We start from the raw sequence: 21,405 nt of genomic DNA, 5'->3' as shown, positions 1-21,405 counted from the left end.
CCACTCAAAACTGGCAGCCTTTTGGGTCACTTGATACATGGGCCAGAGAAATACACCCAAATGAGGAATGTGTTGCCTCCAAAATCCAAATAGGTCCACTAGGCATTGTGCTTCTTTCCTGATTGTAGGAGGGGCCAAATGTGGCAACTTATCCTTCACCTTAGAAGAAATATCTTGACAGACCCCACTCCTGGCACCAAGTCTGTATTAATGCTCTCTAGAGGGAGAGAACTAATGAAATATATATATATATATGTAAAATATATAATATATATTTTAAAATTAGTCTGTTTAGGATCCAAATAAAAGTGAAGAGCTTTTTAAAAAATATGGTGCCTAGGGCCTTCTCCCGCGGCGACTCTGATTTAATTGGTCTTGGGTGGGTCCCAAGCATCATCTTTTTAAAGCTCCCCAGGTGGTTATAATGTGCAGCCAGGGTTGAGAAATGCTCTGCCTTTCCCCCTACCAGCTTGCCGCCAACTCCTCCATGTTTGTGCCGTTAAATACTTCTCCCCGTTTCTGACCAGCTGATCAGGCAGCTCCCAGACCTGCTCAGATCAGGTGAGGGCTGCCCATCTTCTCCAGGTTCCTCTTTCAAGGTGGGTGCTAACTCTCTGTGAACACAGCATTCCCTTTCCCTACAGATACTCATACCATGTGCACCTGTTCCTATTTCTTTCTCCCCTAATAGACCTGGTGCTTGTTCCTGCCTTGCAAGTGTAGCAGATTTTTTTTTTTTCTTTTTGCCTGAAAATCGCAAAATTCCTGTCTCAGGAAAAAGTGAGAACTTCCCTGGGGGCTGTACTCACTTGGCTGCTCCAACGCCTCAGTGCCATGCTGGAGCTGAGCATAGGGCCTGCTGGTGGTCTTGGCAGCAGATGTAAGGGAACCCAGGGATTCGAGTGGGACTCGAACCTGGCACATTTCGGGGAATCTAAGAAACTTTTCTCTCCTGAAGATGTTGGCCCCAGGAGCATTTTGGAGAGTGATGCCCACATCCCTAGCTCTGTGCCTTTGCTGGCAAGCTGTGAGCCTGCCTTCCCACGGCTGCTGTTTACGTTCTCCAGCCCTCAACCCCTTCACTCCACTTGCCTTTTGAACTTGTTCCTCTCTCCCATGCCACCCCCACTCCATGCATCACTGAATGTTGGTGAAACAAATCTAGTCTAAAATAATGAGCAATCAACTACCCCGATGCTTGGGGGCAGGCTGGGCAGGGGCTGGGGGAAGGGGTAGGAGCTGAATCATTTATAAAGCTTAATAAAGATGCAGATGAGCAATGCTAACTAGGAACCCCAGAGCTGGGCTTATTCATTATTCAAAGTTATGTAAATATCATGGGCCCTGCCTGTTAGAATCCCACCCCTTGTCTCTGCGGCTCCTCCAGGGCTGACAGATCCAGCCCACCTTGGTCCTCCCCCATTCTCCCTAATCCCGGTGCCTGCATTATCCCTGCCTTAGGGCCAGATATTTATTTCAGACCCTACTCCCAGGGTAATAAAAATCTTAGACCCCCCTTTCTAGCCAGCAGTCGTCCAGAAGTTTTGAGGGGAGGCCCTGGCCTTCAGATGAGCCTCTACAGGCCCAAATAGTGGAGCTTCTCATTTTTAAAAAAAGATTTCCAAGGAAAGAATATAAATGTGCTTATCTACATGTTTTAGTATCTCACAAATCTACCTAATGGGATGGATTTCCTGAAGTGTAACTTTAATCCCTCTTGCTGCACTAAAAGCCCACCACTTAAAAAACCAAATTCTCTTTCCATCACTCTTCTGAGAAGAAAATGCAGGCATGGAGTTACTTTGCAGCCAACTGTCTCCAGACTGACTCAGCCATGTTGCCGCCTCTGACCTCTCTAGATAGTTGACTCACCTTCCTGGGTACACTCACATTCCTTAAGCTCTAAAACCCATTCTGGGATGCCAAACTCTGCTGGGATCTAAACTGGTACTGAGGATAGTATATACCTCCTCCCCTCCCCACCACGATCCCTGCCTGGTACTTCAGGATCACCTGGGTCTTAGAACTCAAATTACTTTGCCCTGACTCTCCTCCCTCTTTGCCAGTCTTTCCCGATTTCCCCACCATCTCCTCATCTTTTGGCGAGGCTGATATGAAAAATTGGGTCAGAGTCATGAAGGCATCGATTGCCTCTGCTCTCCCTTCTTTCCTGGCCTGGCTTTCTTTCCTCCCGCCCCCAATCTATTTTCAGCCTGCCTCTGCTTTCCTCAGTCTGCTTGCCAACCAGGCCAGCCTCTTTCTCTTCGTTGCCCTTATCTCTCCCCTGCAGCCTGTGCAGACCCCAGCTGCCCTTCCAGAGGTCTCTTCTTGCCTGCCTGATTGATTTTGATTTTCTTCCATCTTGAAGATCTGTACGGCGTGTCTGAAAGGGGATGTCTGGCCACGCTCAGGCGGAAGGGAAGCAGAGAAAGAATACTGGTTTGTCTGCTTTGGAAAATCCTTTGATATAACTGAAACCCTCAGGTTGTCCTGGGACTCCTTCTACAATGACTTTTGCTTTCCTCTAGGCCCAGAGACTGTTCCCAACATCTCCTCTACTATCCCACCCCACCCCACCTAAGAATTGCTGGTTTCCTCCCACTTGGGCACTCTGGGCCCATTTCCTTTGGTCTTAGGGGTGCGTGGCATTCCTGAGGGTCCTGGCCTGCCTCGTGGTCTGCACATTGCCAGTCTCTACTTTCCCAGCTTCTTGTCTCTCTCCCTTCTTCGCTGGCCCCATCCATCCCCCGACGCCCATCCTCCCTCACTCACCCCCCTGCCTCCTCTCACTCTTTCCTGGGCTCCTCTGGAGAGGCCTCCGCCAGCTGAGGCAGGACTTGGGAGCAGCCCCCACTCGTCCTTTCTCAGCCTCCGGGAGACACTGGTCCCTCCTTTAGCTGCCACCAACAAGCTGAATAAGGCTGGATATTTTGGAAGGGGAGCTGCAGCTGGCTGGGGGAGGGGGTGGCACTGAGAGAAGCCAGAGGGAACTGCGGGCAGCTGTGGGGTGACAGGGGGCATTCCGAGCATCTTAACTTCCCAACTTTCTCGGCTTGGGAGCTGGGGGGGTCTTTTTCTGGTCCTTCTCTGTGTCTCACTTGTCTGGCCCCACCAGTAATAACACAGAATCTTGCTTTACAACTCATCACATTCTTTCACGTGTGTCCAAAGGCCTGCATGGCTCACTCCTTCTCCTTCAAGTCTGCTCGAAGGCCCTCCTCTGTGAGTTCTCCTCTGACCACCCACCTGAAAGGTCAGACCCTCCCCCAGCATTCCCTGTCACCTCCTCATAACCTGCCTCTGTTTTGTCCCCAAAGCATTTATCACCTTCTAATTTATAATTACTTACATGAATTGCCTATGTGTCTCCTTCTCACTGGACTGTAAGCTTTGTAAGAATGAGATTTTTTTTAGGCTAGGTGCAGTGGCTCACGCCTATAATCTCAACACTTTGGGAGGCCAAGGCGAGTGGATCACTTGAGGCCAGGAGTTCAAGACCAGCCTGGTCAACATAGCGAAACCCCATCTCTACTAAAAAAAAAAAAAAAAAAAAAAACACACACACACAGAAAAATTAGCCAGGCGTGGTGGCACATGCCTGTAATCCCAGCTACTCAGAAGGCTGAGACAGGAGAATCACTTGAACCCAGGAGTTGGAGGTTGCAGCGAGCTGAGGTTGCACCACTGCACTCCAGCCTGGGCAACAGAGTGAGACTGTGTCTCAAAAAAAAAAAAAAAAAAAAAATGAGATTTAAAAAAAATTGTGGTTGAAAACACATAACGAAATTGACCATCTTAACCACTTTTAAGTGTATAGCTAAGTGGCATTAAGTACATTCACATTGTTGTGCAACCAATCTACAGAACTCCTTTCATCGTGCAAAACTGAAAATCTGTACCTATTAAAAAAATCCCCATTTCCTCCTCCTCCCAGATCCTGGCAACCGCTATTTACTTTCTGTCTCAATGACTCTGACTACTCTAGATACCTCATATGTATGAAGTGAAATAATACTACTTGTCTTTTTGTGACTGGCTTATTTCACTTAGCATAATGTCCTCAAGTTTAATCCATATGGTAGCATGTATCTGAATTCCCTTTATTTATTTATTTATTTATTTTAGACAGGATCTTGCTCTGCCGCTTGGCTCACTGCAACCTCCACCTCCCAGGTTCAATTGAGTCTCATGCCTCAGCCTCCCGAGTAGCTGGAATTACAGGCTTGTGACACCACACCTGGCTTATTTTTTTTTCCTCGCTCTGTTGCCAGGCTGGAGTGCAGTGGCACAATCTTGGTTCACTGCAACCTCTGCCTCCTGGGTTCAAGCAATTATCCTGCCTCAGCCTCCTGAGTAGCTGGGACTACAGGTGTGTGCCACCACACCTGGCTAATTTTTGTACTTTTAGTAGAGACAGGGTTTCACCATGTTGGCCAGGATGGTCTCGACCTCTTGACCTCCTGCTCCACCTGACTCGGCCTCCCAAAGTGCTGGGATTACAGGCGTGAGCCACTGCACCCTGCCTAATTTTTGTATTTTTAGTAGAGACAGGGTTTCGCCATGAGGGCCAATCTGGTCTCCAACTCCTGGACTCAAGTGATCCACCTGCCCTCGGCCTCCCAAAGTTCTGGGATTACAGGTGTGAGCCACTGTGCCCAGCCAGAATTCCCTTTATTTCTAAGGCTGAATAACATTACATTATATGTACATACCACATATTGTTTATCCATTCATCCATCCGTGGACGCCTCAGTTGTTTCTACCTCTTGGTCACCGTGAATAATGCTGCTCTGAACAGGGGTGTATAAATAACTCTTTGAGATCCTGTTTTCTGTTCTTTTGGGCATATACCAGAAGTGTAATTGCTGGATCATATGGTAATTCTATTTTTAATTTTTTGAGGAACAACCATGCTGTTTTAGAACAGGGATTTTTATCTTTTTTATTCACTGATGCATCTATGGTGCCTACATAGTGCCTGGCACATAATAGAGGCTCACTCAATATTTGTGTTTTGAACAAATGCATGAATGAATGATCTTATTTGATCCTCACACACCCCTGTGGAGCTGGTCAGCATTATTATGCCCATTTACAGATATAATACCCCCATTTTACAGAGGCTGAGGTTCAGGGAACCATCTGAGATCACACAAAAAGCAGATTTGGCGTGGGGTTGACAGGCTTGGCTGGCATTTTTTTTTTTTTTTTAAGACTGAGTCTCACTCTGTCACCTAGGCTAGAGTGCAGTGGCGCTGTCTCGGCTCACTGCATCCTCTGTCTCCTGGGTTCAAGTTATTCTCCTTCCTCAGCCTCCTGAGTAGCTGGGACTACAGGCGCCCGCCACCATGCCCAACTAATTTTTTTATTTTTAGTAGAGACGGGGTTTCGCCACATTGGCCAGGCTGGTCTCAAACTGCTGACCTCAGGTGATCCGCCCCTCTCAGCCTCCCAAAGTGTTGGGATGACAGGCGTGAGCCACGGCCTTGGTTACTTTTTATAACACACTGGAGAATCAGTGCTAAAACACGTGCCTAGGACCTTAAGGACTCAGGCAGTTGAAGAGCCATTTCCTCTGTGTTTCCTTTGGGGCTATTTGTACTGTCATTCTCATTGCCTGCTCCTCCCCACTCTGTGATTCCCCCTAACACATCCTGCCTACCCAGTCCCAGTTTTTCTCTCTAGAGCATTTTAACTCCTGTTCTGGGGTGGAACTGGCCCGATCTGGAGATCCTCCAGGTGGGTTTCATCTGAGTGCATCCAGGCTTGCTCAAGTCCCTGTTTCCACCCCTCACCCCTCCACCCACCCCGGGATGGTTATAAGCCTGTTCCCTTCCAAAGCAATTAGTGCAAGGAGGCCAGCCGACTCGGTGCTAATGCTGTTTCATTAAGTGGGAGCAATCCTAATGATAATAAAATGGCACATTTAACATTCAAACATTGAACAGGGGTTCTAAGTGAGTGTGTGTCTCTCTCTTTCTTTCTGGTATAACAGCTCCATCTTCATAAGGACCTGACAATACACCTTAATGAGAGACTGGGGAGCTAAGCATCTTCACACAACCAGAGAGGGGGTGAGGAGGAGATAAAGAATCCAGAGAAAGGGGATGCAGCGCATTGAGGGGATAAAGACTCCAAGGGTTCCTGGGTTAATGGATTCTGTGGTGCTAATTTAGACAATTAGAGCCTGGAAGAAATGAGGTCACACAGAAAAGAAAGCCCACTACAGACTTAATGCAGGGCAGTTATTTATTTATTTGTTCAACAAATATTTATTGTTCATCGAAGATGAGCCAGATTTTATGGGCATTTGTGACAGAGGCCGGCCTTAGCTTTAGGAAAAGGAACTCCAACAGCAGTAGTGATCTCTCAGATCATCTTGTTCACCCTCCTCGGGAGAGATTTAGTCAAAAATCCATCCCAAGCTCTTCAAATATCCCAGCGAAGATATTTATTTATTTTTTTATTTTTATTTTTATTTTTTTGATACAGAGTCTCACTCTTGTTGCCCAGGCTGGAGTGCAGTGGCACAATCTTGGCTCACTGCAATCTCCGCCTCCCGGGTTCAAGTGATTCTCCTGCCTCAGTCTCCCAAGTCACCTCTGGTAGAGGTGAACCTGCCCACAGAAATGAGGTCATTTGTTTAAATGAGCTGGGATTACAGGCATGCGCCACCACACCTGGCTAATTTGGTATTTTTAGTAGAGGCAGGGTTTCACCATGTTGGCCAAGCTGGTCTTGAACTCCTGGCCTCAGGTGATCTGCCTGTCTCGGCCCCCCAAAGTGCTGGGATTACAGGTGTGAGCCACCACACCTCGCCCCCAGCAAAGAGAATTTTTAACAACTGCTTTGGTCTCCAGAGCCAGTTCTTGTGCCCTCTACTTCCTGATATATCCATCTCAAAGGTCCTTGCTACTCTGTGATTGTAGAATATCTGATCAGCCTTCTGGGAGCAAGAAAGTAGTTGTGAATGGGGAGGTGACCAAGGAAAGAAGGTGGACTCAATTGCCTGGTGTTTACGGGGGATTCAAGCGAGGCAGAAGCAAAGGGGAGCTGGCCAAGGAAAGAAGGTAGACTCAATCATCTTGTGTTTATGCGGGATTCAAGCAAGGCAGAAGAAAAAGGATGACATCTCAGGGATACTCCCTTCATCTGAGACATCTTCTCCATCTGTGAAATCGGCTCCTGTGCACGGAAGGGAGGCTTCTGGCCAGAGGTCAAAGGTGGGCTTTGCCCAGGCTTGGGAAACGGCTGATGCGAAAAGGTGCCAAGTCATAAGATGGTGTTAATTTCATGCTTAATTCATACAGGATCTTCCCCACCACAGGGGCCAGCTTGAATCCATGCCCTAGGAAGGGAAGAACAGACTCTCAGGCAACTTCACAGACAGAGAGGCTGAGCTCTCTGGACATCCCCTACTTACCCAGACAGGGCTGACTATCCTCCTGGTCACATCCCAAAGCCAGAAGTGGCCTCCCACCATGAATACCCCTTTTCTGACTGCCCAGCCTCCTTATACCTACAATGTCCAGGCTTCAGCACCTATCTGGGCAGCTAAGAGTGTGGAAAATACCATTTCTCCTGGCACTGAGTTAGGTCAGCTTTAAGGCATCCCATTCCCCCCAGCTCAGGCTCACCGGAGAATCCAGCACCAATGACAATGTTGTTATACTTTGGGTGGCGATCGAGAATGAAGTGCTCATCAGGGGTATTCTAGAAAGAAACAATCACACCTTGTGTTCTTTGAGGCTCGAGGGAAGAGGAAGAACTGCAGGCTCTAACTGGAAGGGGCTGGGCTGGATTTCTTTCCAGAAAGGATGGCATGAGGCGCAGGGATGCTTTCCGCATGCCCGTGCCCTTCTGGGCGTGCCGGTCTTTCTCATTTGTCCATCTGCCTTTCTTCTCGCACAGAGCTATGAACACAGTAGGTGTTCAGTTAATCTTTGTAAACTAACTTTAGCCAAGATGCCTCAGGTCCTGGTGACATCCGTCTCTTCTCTTTGTCCCTAAGGCCTGCTCAACTGGAGGAGCTTGCCAAAAAATCTTTTAGAGCTCTTCTGGGAATCAGAGTGAAGGACCGACTGCCAGGCATAGCCTAGTTTCCTAATGAAGAAGAATAGGAATAATTTCTAACAGGCCCCTCTCTGGTAGAGGTGAACCTACCCACAAAAATGAGCTCGTTTGTTTAAAGTCAAACACTATGGCAGGGGTCAAACAATCGGGCCTGGCCAGTGCAAGTTCTGTCTCCTTCTTCCCTTCTGTAGAATGGTGAGGGGGCCCAGCAAGGCTGCCCAGACCCCTTACCGTGTACATGCAGCTCTCCATGACAGCAGGCTCGGGCTTCAGGTCAGGCAAGTGATCTCTGACAAAGCTGCTCACGATCTGGACGTCTCGGATGTCTGCGCGTGCTGTGGGGCAGTCCCGCTCCTCAGGGTCTGCATGGTTGCCGTGGTGATAGCTGACCTGGCTCCCAATCAGAGTGGCAGGAGTGGTGAGGGCTGGCCTTCCGCGCACAGCCACAGCCAAAGGGCAGGCGTGTACACAGGAGGGCCCCATCCATCATTCCATCCTTCCCCACTCCTGGCAAGTGCTGCGGGCTGTCACCTGAGGCTGCTTAGCTCTTGGTCCCTGCAACCACCCTATGTTTGCAAAGGAAGGGCTCCTTTTGCTGGACCTCAGGGCAGCTGAGGGTCTTTCCTTGCAAATCGCCAAGAGTGAAGCAGGCTCCTGCTGCTGCCCCTGAGACCCAAGGGCGTCTTTGGAGGGGAAAGTTAGAGCTGCTTCCCCCTCTGCACTGGCATCTACCTGCCTTTTCTCGGTCTTTCCGCTCACCTTCATCAGCCCTGGGTACTCTCCTGCAGGCAGTCCGTAGAGGTGGTGGGGATACAAGCCCAGCCACAGGAAGCATGGAAAGGCCTGGGACACGCCATAGCTCCCAGGAACCCTCTCTCGCCAGTAACACACGTTGATCCTCAGGGTCTTGAGGCAGGGAGAGGAAGTGGGAGATAAAGAAAAGCCATGGAACTGTACAGCAATGAGAGCACTTTCTCTGGGCCCCTGTGGCCCTTTAACACAAGCCTGGACACCCAGTTGAACTCATCCATGTTTGTCTCTCCCACTTCTCATGTTGTTTACCTGTTACATGTGTTACAATGCACAAAGATCTCTGAGCCTCTGTCTCTTCTCCCATTCTTAGTTTTCTCCCATAACTACACCCAGCCCCCTGCCCTATTTCTGTCTCTTTCTGGGAACTAATAAGACCTCAGGTTTATTGAGTGCTTACTACAAGCCAGGTTATGTCCTAAGGGCTTTATTTTTATTTTATTTTATTTTATTTTTTTGAGACAGGGTCTTGCTTTGTCACCCAAACTGGAGTGCAGTGGTAGAATCACAACTCACTGCAGCCTCAACCTCCCAGGCTCAGGCCATGCTCCTGCCTCAGTCTCCCAAGTAGCTGGGACTACAAGCACATGCCACTACACCTGGCTAAGTTTTTTTGTTTTTGTAGAGACAGGTTCTCACCGTATTGCCCAGGCTGGTCTTGAACTCCTGGGCTCAAGAAATTCTCCTGCTTCGGTCTCCCAGAGTGTTGGGACTACAAGTGTCAGCCACCACATCCGGCCTCTTAAAGGCTTTATATACAACGTATATTAGGTTGGTGCAAAAGTAATTGTGGTTTTTGCCGTGACTTTGGATGGTAAAACTGCAATTACTTTTGCACCAGCCTAATAATTTAATTCTCCAATAGTCCTATGAGGTAGCTGTCATCCCCTAATATTACAGGTGATAAAATTGAGGCTCAGTGAGGTGAACGAATTTGCCCAAAGTTGCCCACTAGCAAGAGGCAGATCCAGGATGCAAATTTGACTCCATCAGGTTCCAAGGCTTCTCTTGAGCACCAACTCTCAGGCTTCCAGCTCCTCTTACCTGGAGAGGCAGCTCAATGCCCAGGGGACGGAGGAGCTGGTTGGTCCAAGGACCTGCCGTGATGACCAAGCTCTTAGCTTGGTAGCTCCTGGAGGTGGTTTTCACCTTGACCAGTAGCCCTGGGTTTATCTCCACCACCTTCTCTCCATCATGCACTATGCCTCCTAGCTGTCGAACTGCATCCTGAAAGGGCAGGAGCAGGAAAAGGTGAATTAGTTCTGTATGTGGTTCACCCTGGTGGACAGAAAGCCTTTCACCTAGGGCAGAAAAGAGTGCAGAATCTAGACCTGTCCTGTATTGACAAGGCCAGCTGCATATATATCACTGCCCTGCCCAAAAAGTCAAGACTAAGCCAGCAGGGCAAAGACCTCATCCAGAGGGGGTCTTGGGCTGGCTGGTTGGGACCCAGGATGCCCAGAGCAGGGCGTACCTACATTGCCCCAGTGCTGTACGACATTACCTGCAGGGCTCTGAGGGCCTTGTATGCATAGAGAACTCCTCCGGAATTGTCCAAGAGCCCCACTTCTCCCCTGCTCAACCGAATATTTGGGAAACGTTGCTTCAGTTCCTCAGATGAAAGACACTGGTGTTCCACCCTCTGCCTAGACAGATTGGCCTGGATTGTCTTTAATTCTTGATTCTCCTTCATTCCCAGCAGCAGTAATCCAGTCTGCCTGTTAAAAAATAAGTCACCTAGGTGAAGGTATGTTTCAAAATCCTGGCCTGATGTGGTGACTTGCGCCTGTAAATCCCCGCACTTCAGGAGGCTGAGGCAGGAGGATCACTTGAGGCCACGAATTAGTTCACTAGCAGCCTGGGCAATATCACGAGACTCTGTCTCTGCAAAAAGTAAAAAATGTTTTTAAAAGTAGCCAAACGTGGTGTCACATATCTGTGATCCCAGCTATTTGGGAGGCTGAGGTGAGAGGATCACTTTAGCCAGGGAGGTCAGGGCTGCAGTGAGCCATGATCGCACCATTGCACTCCAGCCTGGATGAGAGAGCAAGCCCCATCTCAAAACAAAGCAAAACAAAGCAAAGCCCTGGACCATTTGCTCTCCTTCAGGAGGGATCTCAGGTCCAGGTGTAGGCACTGGGAGGAGCCATGGCCTCATGTTCAGAGAAGAGGTGAAGTCATCTAGATTCAGTCAGCAGAATCCCAGTATTCTCATGCTGATTTGCAGCCCATTCCCAAGTTGGCCCTTGGCTGTCACTGGTTTTCTTGTCCTCTATGCCCCTTCTCAGGAACCATCCTGTCCTTGAGGGCAGAGATCCTAAGTCCTCCTTCATGTCCCATGGCTTGGAAGTAGTGGAAGTTCATTCAGTTTGATGATATTTCTTCCTCTTCCTCCTGTCCCCTGACCCCATTCACTATTTTGATCTCTCTGTTCTGTATTCTCTCCTGCCCTCCCCGCTTTCCTCCTTCTCTTTCTTGTCATATATGTTTGTCCCTTCCTGTGTGTCTGTCTCTGTCTCTCAGTTCCTTAGAGGCTGCCTGTTTTGTGGAAAGGGTCCTAAACTGAGAGACCTGGCTCTGTCTCTAGTCCTGGCTTCACCTTGGCCGTGACCTTGATCAGGTCACTCACCTCTCTGGGCCTAGATTCCTCCTCCATAACGTGCCTGTTGAACTACTGATGGTTCCTCACCAGGGTGGTACCCCCCGTTTACCCACCCACCCAGGGACAACTGAAAATGGCATGACCCATTTTTGTAGTTGGTACAATGCCTGGGGCTGCCTCTCACATTTAGTGGGCAGGGGCCAGGGATGCTACACCTGCAATGCTCGAGAAGATTCCACCCCAAATTCGAATGGCGTTCTCATGCAGAAACACTGGTAGATGGCCTCCTAGGGCTCCAGCAATACATTCGGTGACTGTGATTTTGTTTCTCCCTGTACCTCCCTCTATGCTTTTACTCCCTAAGGGAGTGAGAGCTGTTTCTCTTTCATGCTTCCTGCCTCTCTGTCACAAGAGACCAGAGCTCCGTTTGGGGGGAAACAGATAGAAACAATGGAAGAGTCACTCTGGCCTTTGGGACCGTGTGTGTGGTCCTTCCCCATTGCAGCTACTGCACTGCCCAGCAGCGGCCTGGTACTTCCCCCAGGTAGTGCGTATAAAGCTCGTAATAGCCTATAATGGAGTCTCATGGATATTACATGCTTCCAAATCCCACATTATCTGGTTGGGGGGATTAAAGAGAAGATTGGGAGGGGGTAGGGACACCGTGGGCCCTGGGGCGGGTGTCAGTACACAGAGCCGCACAGCATGCCCAATCCATTTGCCATGGCCCCCGCCTACCCAGCATCCACCACCAACGAGATAGCAACGAGAGCTCTGCCTCTTCAAAACTCAACAGAGGAAAGATGCAGTGGAAATCCCTGCTCTTAGCAGACTGTCTTTTTTCTGTGGCCCCCAAAAGGACTTCAGATTGGTTCAGAGGTAATGAACACTTGCCTAGTAAACTTTTTTTTTTCCCCCCAAGACTGAGTCTTGCTCTGTCACCCAGGATGGAGTGCAGTGGTGCGATCTCAGCTCACTGCAACCTCCGCCCCGGGTTTAAGCAATTCTCCTGCCTCACCCTCCGGAGTAGCTGGGATTACAGGCACGCACCACCACACCAGGCTCATTTTTGGATTTTTTTAGTAGAGACAGGGTTTCACCTTGTTGGCCAGGCCGGTCTCGAATTCCTGATCTCATGATCTGCCTGCCTCAGCCTCACAAAGTGCTGAGATTGCAGGCAGGGGCCACCGCACCTAACAAAACTTTTTTTTTTTTTTTTTTTTTTTTAATGGAGATGGGGTCTCTATCACCCAGGCTGGAGTGCAGTGGCACGTTCACAGCTCACTGCAGCCACGAGCGAGCTCCTCCTGCCTCAGCCCTCCAAGTATCCAGGACTACAGGCACATGCCACCACACTTGGCTAATTCTGCGAGTGTGTAGAAATAGGAGTCTCGCTGTGTTGCAGAGGCCTATCTCAAACTCCTGGCCTCAAGCAATCCTCCTGCCTTGGCCTCCCAAATATCTGGGACTACAGGCATGAGCCACCACACTTGGCTAATTTTTTGTGTTTTGTAGACACAAGAGTCACATGGTATGTTGTCCAGGCCTGTATCAAACTCCCGGCCTCAAGTGATCCTCCTGTCTTGATCTCCCAAAGTGCTAGGATTATAAGCATGAGCCACTGTGCCCGGCCCTAGTAAACTTCTTAGTCAACAAATAAGTATGAAGTCACTCAGGTGTATTTCCTTGAGCCCTTTTTACCCAATGGGGTGCTGGCTGGGAGGGATTCTGGGAGAGACCTGGCTTAAACCACACCTAAGCAGATGTAATGTGAAATCCCTGACCTGAAAATTCCAGAGCAGCATATTCTAACCTCTGCCTGCAATATAGCAGCTTTGGCTGCTCATATACTCTGAGATTTCCTTTCCCTTTTTCCATTGTTTCTTCCTCCTTTCCTTCTTCCTTCCTTCCTTCTTTCCTTGAAATGACTCCTTTTACAGGAATGTACTGTATGGGAAAAATGAACTCATGCCAAGACAACGGGCAAATCTGTCGAAATATGAAATGCTGAGTGATGTTGTAATTCCCAAGCCGTCCTGTGGTGGATGAAGCGGGAGCTCCCCATCCCTGGGAGTAATCAGTGAGCTGATTCTGCCGGTGAATGTAATTGTGCCGATTGTAATCATTTTGCTCCAGCTCTCTGGCCCTGTGGCATTTATTTCTTAGCTCAGATATTGATCTAACAGTGGGAAATTTTCCATCTGAATGTGTGATGCCGGACCCTCCCCTAGTCCGAAGATGTGTTTGGGAAATTCTCATTTTCCGTGGATCACAGCTAAGCTATTTGGCCTGAGGGAAACCGTGCGCTGCTGGAGAAATGCCTTGGATTGGAGAGAGATTTTTGACCATTATGAGCAAATCAGAAATAAATGTAAAACACTGCCTGGAAATGCAAAGGCCTGTCATTATGGGAGATAGGTGAGAGGCTCCTATGGGAAACGCTTAGAGAATTGGAAACCAGTCAATCAAAACCGAGATTGGAGAATGGGCCTTTTCCCCCCAGTATGAAGATAGATGGCTTCCATGGGCAGATTGAAAATTATTTAAGTGCTTATTTTCTTAATGGCTTTTTCTAGATCCCAACAAATAGACTGCTCATTCTGCATCAATTTCTCACCCCTATGTTCGTGACTTCCCCGTCTTCTTTTTTCTGCTTAGACCTGGGTTACAAGTTTCGAAAGGAGAAGGTTGAGAAGAGACAAGGGCATCCGCAGGATAAAAAATGACTGGGAAATGAATGGTCAGGACTAACTACAAAGAAGGACTGAAAGCCATCACATGAGTTGCCAGGGAACCCTAGAAAAGAGTGCAGCTCCCAGCTCCCAGAATGCCCATCAGCTGAGTGAAGAGCATTTGGTATGAACTATTCCTTCCTCCCGACTCTAGCTTGATCCAGCACTAGGAAGAGGTAATTGAAGACTCCTCCCAAGGGCCTTGTTGACTCCTCTATGGCCCGACTAATGCGTCAGATATGATGTAGGGAGTTGGTGATCAGGGATTTCCACCAGTTACTGTAGCAGGACAGGGTGCAGGATGGAGTGGGCAGGAATTAGGTGGGGAAACAGCTCTCCCTGTACCTGCCATCTTCCATCCCAAGCTCCAGCTCTCCCCTCTCTGGGTGAAAAATGCCAAGCAAGTCAGCTCTGAGTCATCTTGGGGAAGGGATTCGAATGGGGACTTGGTAATGGCTGCTGTCTTTGTTGGTTTTGGAGGAGCTCTCAGCGTTTCATCTTCCGCTCAGTGGGCCGAGGTGGAATTGGTTAACAAAGACTGCTCCAGGGAGGGGATGTGGCTGACAAGCCAGACACTTCGCAGACACAAGAAGCAGCAGCTGCAGAGGGGGCCACCAGGTTCTGCCAGCAGCTGTACTGCCTACGGCTGTGATCTTGTCTGATATTGTCAGCTAAGCAGGGGCAGCCCGGGTCAGGAGCTAGATAGCAGGACTCAAAGGGAGAAGGCAGGGCAAGAAAGAGATGGGCCAGGGAGCTGGATTTTGCTGTTGGAATCAGCATCCTGGCTGTGCACATCACAAAAGATTCAGACCTTGTGATCTGACACATGTGTCATTGTCTGTTCCCAGAATATATGCAAATATCCCAAACCCACCCATGTTTAGTATGCCGCTGTCACAGGAAGCAGCTGAACAGAATGAAAAGCACTGGACAACCACCTGAACTGCCAACTCCTAAAGGTTTTTTGTTTTTTTTTAATCATCATCAAATAGCATTAAGTATGCTCATATCTATCAGTAGTATTATGGTATTGTGCTGGTTCTTCTAGAAGAACCTGGGGAGAAGTAAGAACCACACAGATGATGAATCATTTAGAAAATAAGAATCAGTAAAAGCTAAAGGAATTAGAATGGCTTTTAGCCCAAAGGTAGTAGAGCTGTATTCAGATACCATTCTGAGAATAGGAAGTATCTGCTCTGTCCCTGCTAAGTAAAGAACCAAATAAATTAGTGTGCCTGAGTACATTAGGCTGGCCATAAGAAAGGACTTAGAATAATAACAACAATAGTAAGAATACTTTAGCACTCTAGAGGTTTTCAAAGCATACTCACATAACTTTTCATTTTTCATAACTGGGGCAATGAGACATCGGAATGGTCTTTTAAGAAGGGCTGTGATATTTCCCTGTCTTTAAATGCATAGTAGCAGTCTTTTGACCTGGGATGATTTAGGCATGAACTTATTTGGAGACAGAAATGGACAAGTTAACCAGTTTGAGGTATCTTCCAGACCCAGGGCCAGCAAGCCACCACTCAGGGGCCAAATTTGGCCTTCTGCCTGTTTTTGTCTGGTCCATGATCCAAGACGGTTTTAAAATTTTTAAATTGTTGATGTTTTTTAATCCAAAGAAGAATAATGTTGAGTGATACATGAAAATTACATGAAGTTCAAATTTCAGCATCTATAAATAAAGTTTTATTAGGATACATCCAGGCTCATTTATTTACATCTTGCTTTCATGCTGCAATGGCAGAGTTGAATAATTGTAACAGAGACCACATGGCCTGCAAAGGCTAAGATACTTACTAGGTGGCTATTTACAGATAAAGCTGGCCAACCTCTATTCTAGACTTAAGAGTATAGTAATTTTGTGATTTGCACTAATGGAATAAGACCCTGACTACCTGGCAGCAACCCTCTCATAAGATTGTGGGCAGAATGGAATGAGTTATAGGTGTCAGGTCCTTAGAGCAACTCTTAGTTTTTCTCTTTTCTTTTCTTTTCTTTCTTTCTTTCTTTTTTTTTTTTTTTTGGAGACAAAGTCTCATTTTGTTACCCAGGCTGGAGTGCGGTGCAGTGGCATGATCTCGGCTCTCTGCAACCTCTGCCTCCCAGGTTCAAGCAATTCTTCTGCCTCATCAGCCTCCCTAATAGCTGGGATTACAGGTGTCCACCACCATGCCCAGCTAATTTTTGTATTTTCAGTAGAGGCAGGGTTTCACCATGTTGGCCAGGCTGGTTTTTAACTCCTGACTTCAGGTAATCCACCTGCCTCAGCCTCCCAAAGTGCTGGAATTACAGGCGCCAGCCACTGCACCCAGCCTAGTTTCTTATTGTAAACACTACATATATGGTGAGGAGGAGGAGGAAGATAGGTTTCCAGGTGCTGTTCTAAACCCATTACTTACTTATCCTCACACCAGCACCATGACATAGGTATTAGTATCCCTACTCCACAGATGAAAAAACTGAGTCCCTGGCTGGGCGCAGTGGCTCACGCCTGTAATCCCAGCACTTTGGGCTGAGGTGGGCAGATCACGAGGTCAGGAGATCTAGATCATCCTGGCTAAAACGGTGAAACCCGTCTCTACTAAATATAAAACTTAGCTGGGCATGGTGGTGCATGCCTGTAGTCCCAGCTACTCGGGAGGGTGAGGCACAAAAATGGTGTGAACCCGGGAGGTGGAGCTTGCAGTGAGCAGAGATGGTGCCACTGCACTCCAGCCCGGGTGACAGAGCAAGACGCTGTCTCAAAAAAAAAAAAAAAGTTGAGTCTCAACAGAGGTTCAACAGCTTGTTCCAAACCACACAGCTGAGTGTGTCAGAGCTGAGATTTAGAGCCAGGTCTGGTTCCAAAGTCCTTCCAAATTCCTGTCCTCCTGGCAAAGAGGAGGATTGTGCACTTCTGAGAGTCTCCTTCCCAAGGATCCCTCTCCCTCTTTCCTGCTGCCACTCCCCTTGGTATCTGTGGTTGTTGCACCCATCTGTCTCCTCCTGCTTTTCCTCCCCCTGTCGCTCAATGGAACAGGATGCAGCTGACCCAGAATGGATGGAAGGGACTGCCCCTTATTGAAAGGTGCTAGACGTTGGGCCAAGTATTTCACAAAAGTCTCATTTAACTCTCTCAGAGCCCTATGAGAAAAAGTGAGGCACAGAGAAGTCAAGAAACTTTTCCAAGATCACATATCTGGTGAGAAATAGAGCACAAAGTCAAACCTAAGCCTGTCTCCCTCCAGAATCAACTCCCTCGGAAAGATTCCAGACACTCTAACAAGTCTTAGTTGTCTCATTGTGTGCTGGGAAGAAGTGTGCCCTCCAAGGCCCAGGGCGAGTCTCTTAGCAAAAGATACTCAGCAGTATTCACAGACAACTGACAGAGAAGGGTCCCTCTGCCAGGCCACCCCCCAGCAAGACATGCTCCTTTATTTGGGTGCTGGGTGCATTAGCTGCCTCTGAATAAATCTGTAATTAGCTGCCCCGGCTGATTTGCATAATGGATTTCACTTCTTTCTTAAGTTAATGGTATTTTTGCAACAGAACACTAACCTCTTGGTTCCTGGCCATTAAAATAACCACCACCCTATAGGGTAGAGCCAGGGTTTGTAGGAAGTTCAGTTAAGAGTCACAGAGGAGGTGGGAGGGAGGCGGGATGGTTAAAGGTCCCATTGCATCACAGATTATTGGCTTTCTTTCCCATGAGTATTTGAAAGGTCGAGGGTTGGAGAGAGCCATGAAGGCAGCAGAGAAAGAGGTGCAGGCTCACTCCCTGGCAAGCAATCCAGCCTGGGGAACGTCCCCATTTTGTTCCTACAGGAAAAGGTGCTCAGAGAGAACAAAATGGGTTTATAGGGTTGCTACAGGGGGTGAGGACCCCTCAGGAAAAGTTAGGATATTGGTTGGACTATGAAGAATCCCGGGCCGGGCGCGGTGGCTCACATCTGTAATCCCAGCACTTTGGGAGGCCGAGGCGGGTGAATAATGAGGTCAAGAGATCGAGACCAGCCTGGCCAACATAGTGAAACCCGGTCTGTACTAGAAATACAAAAATTAGCTGGGCGTGGTGGCACACACCTGTAGTCCCAGCTACCTGGGAGGCTGAAGCAGAAGAATCGCTTGAACCCGGGAGGTGGAGGTTGCAGTGAGCCGAGATGGTGCCACTGCACTCCAGCCTGACAACAAAGCGAGACTCCATCAATAATTAAAAAAAAAAAAGAATCCTGAAAGCAGCCTCCTCTTCTATCTCAACCCCTGCCCTAAAAGAGTTGCAGAGGCCTCCACAGAGTTGAAAATACACTTTCCAGCAGACTCTTGCCCCACTCTGGGCATCTGCCACACGGTGCCTTGCCAGCAGGCTTTCCATTACCGCTTCTACTAGCCTTGGACACATGGTCTGAACCCAGTCCTGCAATGCAGAGCCTGACCAGAGTCAGTTGGACCTGTGGGGTGACCACCATGACAGCAGAACTTTTCCATGCATCTGGTACTTCCTGAGGCCTTGTGTCCCTCTTGTTGCATTCCAAATGTTCCATGGCACTGCCACGTCACACACTAAAAGCACCTGCAGGTGCAGAGCCCTATGATTGAAGGAATTCCTCCCACAGCCCACCTGTACAATTGGGTTCCAGCCTCGTGCTCCAACTGGGCCCATATCTGATAACACTCATGCATCATCTGGGTGTAAAAGTCTTCCAGGTATGCCTTTCGGATTATCCGGCTTTGTCCATGGGAGCTTCCTCGGGAGTGTGGTAGAAAGAACTGGAAGTGGAAAACAAGAGAGATGATGGAAGCCATTACCCCTCGCACTGCATCCCCCGTTAGGAGCCATCTCTGCATGTGCTGTCAACCAGGATCCATTTATCCTTCAAATATTTCCACACAATCTGGGGAAGGATTATACACAGGAAGATAATTTGAGCCAGGAAAGCAAGACCAGCTTAGGCAATATAGCAAGACCCAGCCTCCTCAAAAATTTAAAAACTATCAGGTGTGGTGGCACTTGTAGTCCCAGCTACTTGGGAGACTGAGGTAGGAGGACTGCTTGAGCCCAGGAGTTTGAGGCTGCAGTGAACTATGATAGTACTACTGCACTCCAGCCTGGGCAATAGAGTGAGATCCTGTCTCAAAAAAAAAAAAAAAAAATCCATACAATCTTTCCAAATTCTCTGTTTATGACCAAGTTACTGACTTGGCAATCAAGATAGAAGTTCTTCAATAGCACTAACTTGGGCTTCCTTTTCGCTAACATTGTTCACATCCAGACGTTCCTTTGTTAGCTAGTCTTCAACCATCCTGCTGCAATCTCACTTCACTTAGATTCATAAAGAAGACAAATTAGAAAAAATCTTCCAGTTCAACTAGTCTAGCCCCTTCATTTTATGAACAAGGAAACTGATGCTGACTTTCTTTCTCTGTGGCTACAGATCACTCAGGGTAAGAGAACCACCTCAGGATTCAGCAACAATGAGTTTCCTGAGAGGATGAACCAGGAATCCCTTGGGCTCTGAGAAAACTGATAGAGAAATGAAGAAGGTTTCTAAATACTCTGGCTCATTACCAAGAAGAGCAAACCATAGCCAGCCTGGGTAACTGCAGGCAGAATGGAAAGGGAGAGCCCACTGCAGTGGAAAGCTTTGATGATAGCTGGGTGGCCCTGTCCTCAAAGAACCCCGCAGACACACAGGGCCCACCAACATATGCAGTGGTCACTGCAGACTGCACTGCATAGCAGGGAAAATAAGACCTCAGTCTCACTTACAGAAGCTTCTGCTGGGTTCTGGGGTGAGAGGCCAGGAATATGCAGGACATAATCCTACCTCTTAGGTGGATAAATCAACCTTTGCCTCTAGGCAAAATTATCTTTACTTTAGGTTACCCAGAGAAGAACCAATTATTTTTCTTGGGGGGTGATCAACCATGTGGGCGCAGAAGGGACAGAGCAGTGAGAAGGAAGAGAACAGGGCCTGGGATGCTTGGTCGAGGGCAGGAACTGGGAAGCAGTGGAAAGAGGAAATGTGCCTAGAAACCCAGTGTGGGTGTGAGGGATGTGAAACTTCTTTGAATTGTCATGAAACACACTAGGCAGCTAAGATACAAATTACACAGAATTTTTGATGATTCAGGCCCTTTGGCCTTGCCCCGTAGCCTGCTGGCTCTGAAAACCCCTCTGCAGGGGAGGAGGCTAGGACAGTCCTAACAGCCGGGGGTGCAGAAGGGACACAGTACCTGCTCCAGCAGGAGGACTCTCTTCCTGTGTTTGGCCAGGTGGTATGCGGTGAAGCAGCCCTGGATCCCAGCCCCAATCACAATGGCGTCCCAGAGATCTTTCTGAGCTGCCATGATGCCCACTCAGCCCCACAGCCACAGAGCCTCAAAGGCAAAGGCAAGCAAAGACAGGCTCCCAGCTGAAGGATGAGGAGGAAGGCAAAGTCCAGCCTGGCCAGTGTTCCCACAATGCCCTGGGGCCGTGTCCGCCCCCTTCCTTCCCTGCCAAGCCTGGCCCAGGGCTCAGCCTCCCTTCCCCTGTGGAGCAGAGCTGGGTAGTCTGATTTGTGAGGTTTAGCCCAGCTCAGCTGCCAGCCTCACCCTTGCATCCCTGTGGCTTTCTATTCTTGGCTCAATTATTGTCATGCAAATGGGCTCCTTCCTTTGCCACCTTCCTGTCTCATTATGATCTTTGTCTCAGGACTTCGGCCCTGGAATTTCAATGCCTCCTAGACCATACTGGGCACTGGGAATGCTGCCTCCCCCCGCTGGTTTTCCCCTCTTCAGCCTGATTTCCTTTAGAGATTCTAGAGGGCCCAGCTAAGAACTTGGCATGATGCCCAGAATAAGACCCACCTCCCTGGTGGGTGGTGAGGTCAGGCGGTAGAGGCAGGGGCCAATTGGGAGGGCAGTTTTGTGATTATGAAATTATTCCCAGCATGTTTTACTTTCATTTTGAAGAAAGGAGAAGAAGAAATGATCCTGAAAAGACAGAAAGGACAGAGTGAGAGGAGAAGCCCTCTCCTCAGCCACAGAGAGGGGACCAGGCCAGCCCAGTGCCTGGAGGGGCCCCATGTTGAACGTCTCTCTGTACCAGGCAGTATGCTTAGTAAGTACTGATACTGGCATTCAGGACAGAGCCAGGATGGGTAGGGCCTGATTCTCATACAGTTTGAGGGTCCTCTTTGAGAAAAAGGAAAAAGGAGA

General features: G+C 48.5%; 1 protein-coding gene across 1 annotated transcript; it reads right to left on the bottom strand.

Moving 5' to 3' along the window:
* Positions 1 to 6,715: 6,715 nt before the first annotated feature.
* On the bottom strand, positions 6,716 to 20,966 carry PIPOX (pipecolic acid oxidase). Its single transcript, XM_011940830.1, has 8 exons — positions 20,440 to 20,966; positions 18,824 to 18,972; positions 10,388 to 10,601; positions 9,928 to 10,110; positions 8,833 to 8,979; positions 8,305 to 8,463; positions 7,638 to 7,713; positions 6,716 to 7,348 (listed from the first exon to the last, which is right to left on the bottom strand). The coding sequence occupies exons 1-8, from the start codon at positions 20,551 to 20,553 to the stop codon at positions 7,218 to 7,220; spliced, it is 1,173 nt and encodes a 390-aa protein (XP_011796220.1). The 5' UTR covers positions 20,554 to 20,966; the 3' UTR covers positions 6,716 to 7,217.
* Positions 20,967 to 21,405: the final 439 nt, after the last annotated feature.

Source organism: Colobus angolensis, unplaced genomic scaffold (assembly GCF_000951035.1).
Source record: "Colobus angolensis palliatus isolate OR3802 unplaced genomic scaffold, Cang.pa_1.0 Scaffold193, whole genome shotgun sequence".
Classification (NCBI taxonomy): Eukaryota; Metazoa; Chordata; class Mammalia; order Primates; family Cercopithecidae; genus Colobus; species Colobus angolensis.
Note: the sequence above shows the minus strand (reverse complement) of the source record. Positions and strands in the feature narration are given on the sequence as shown.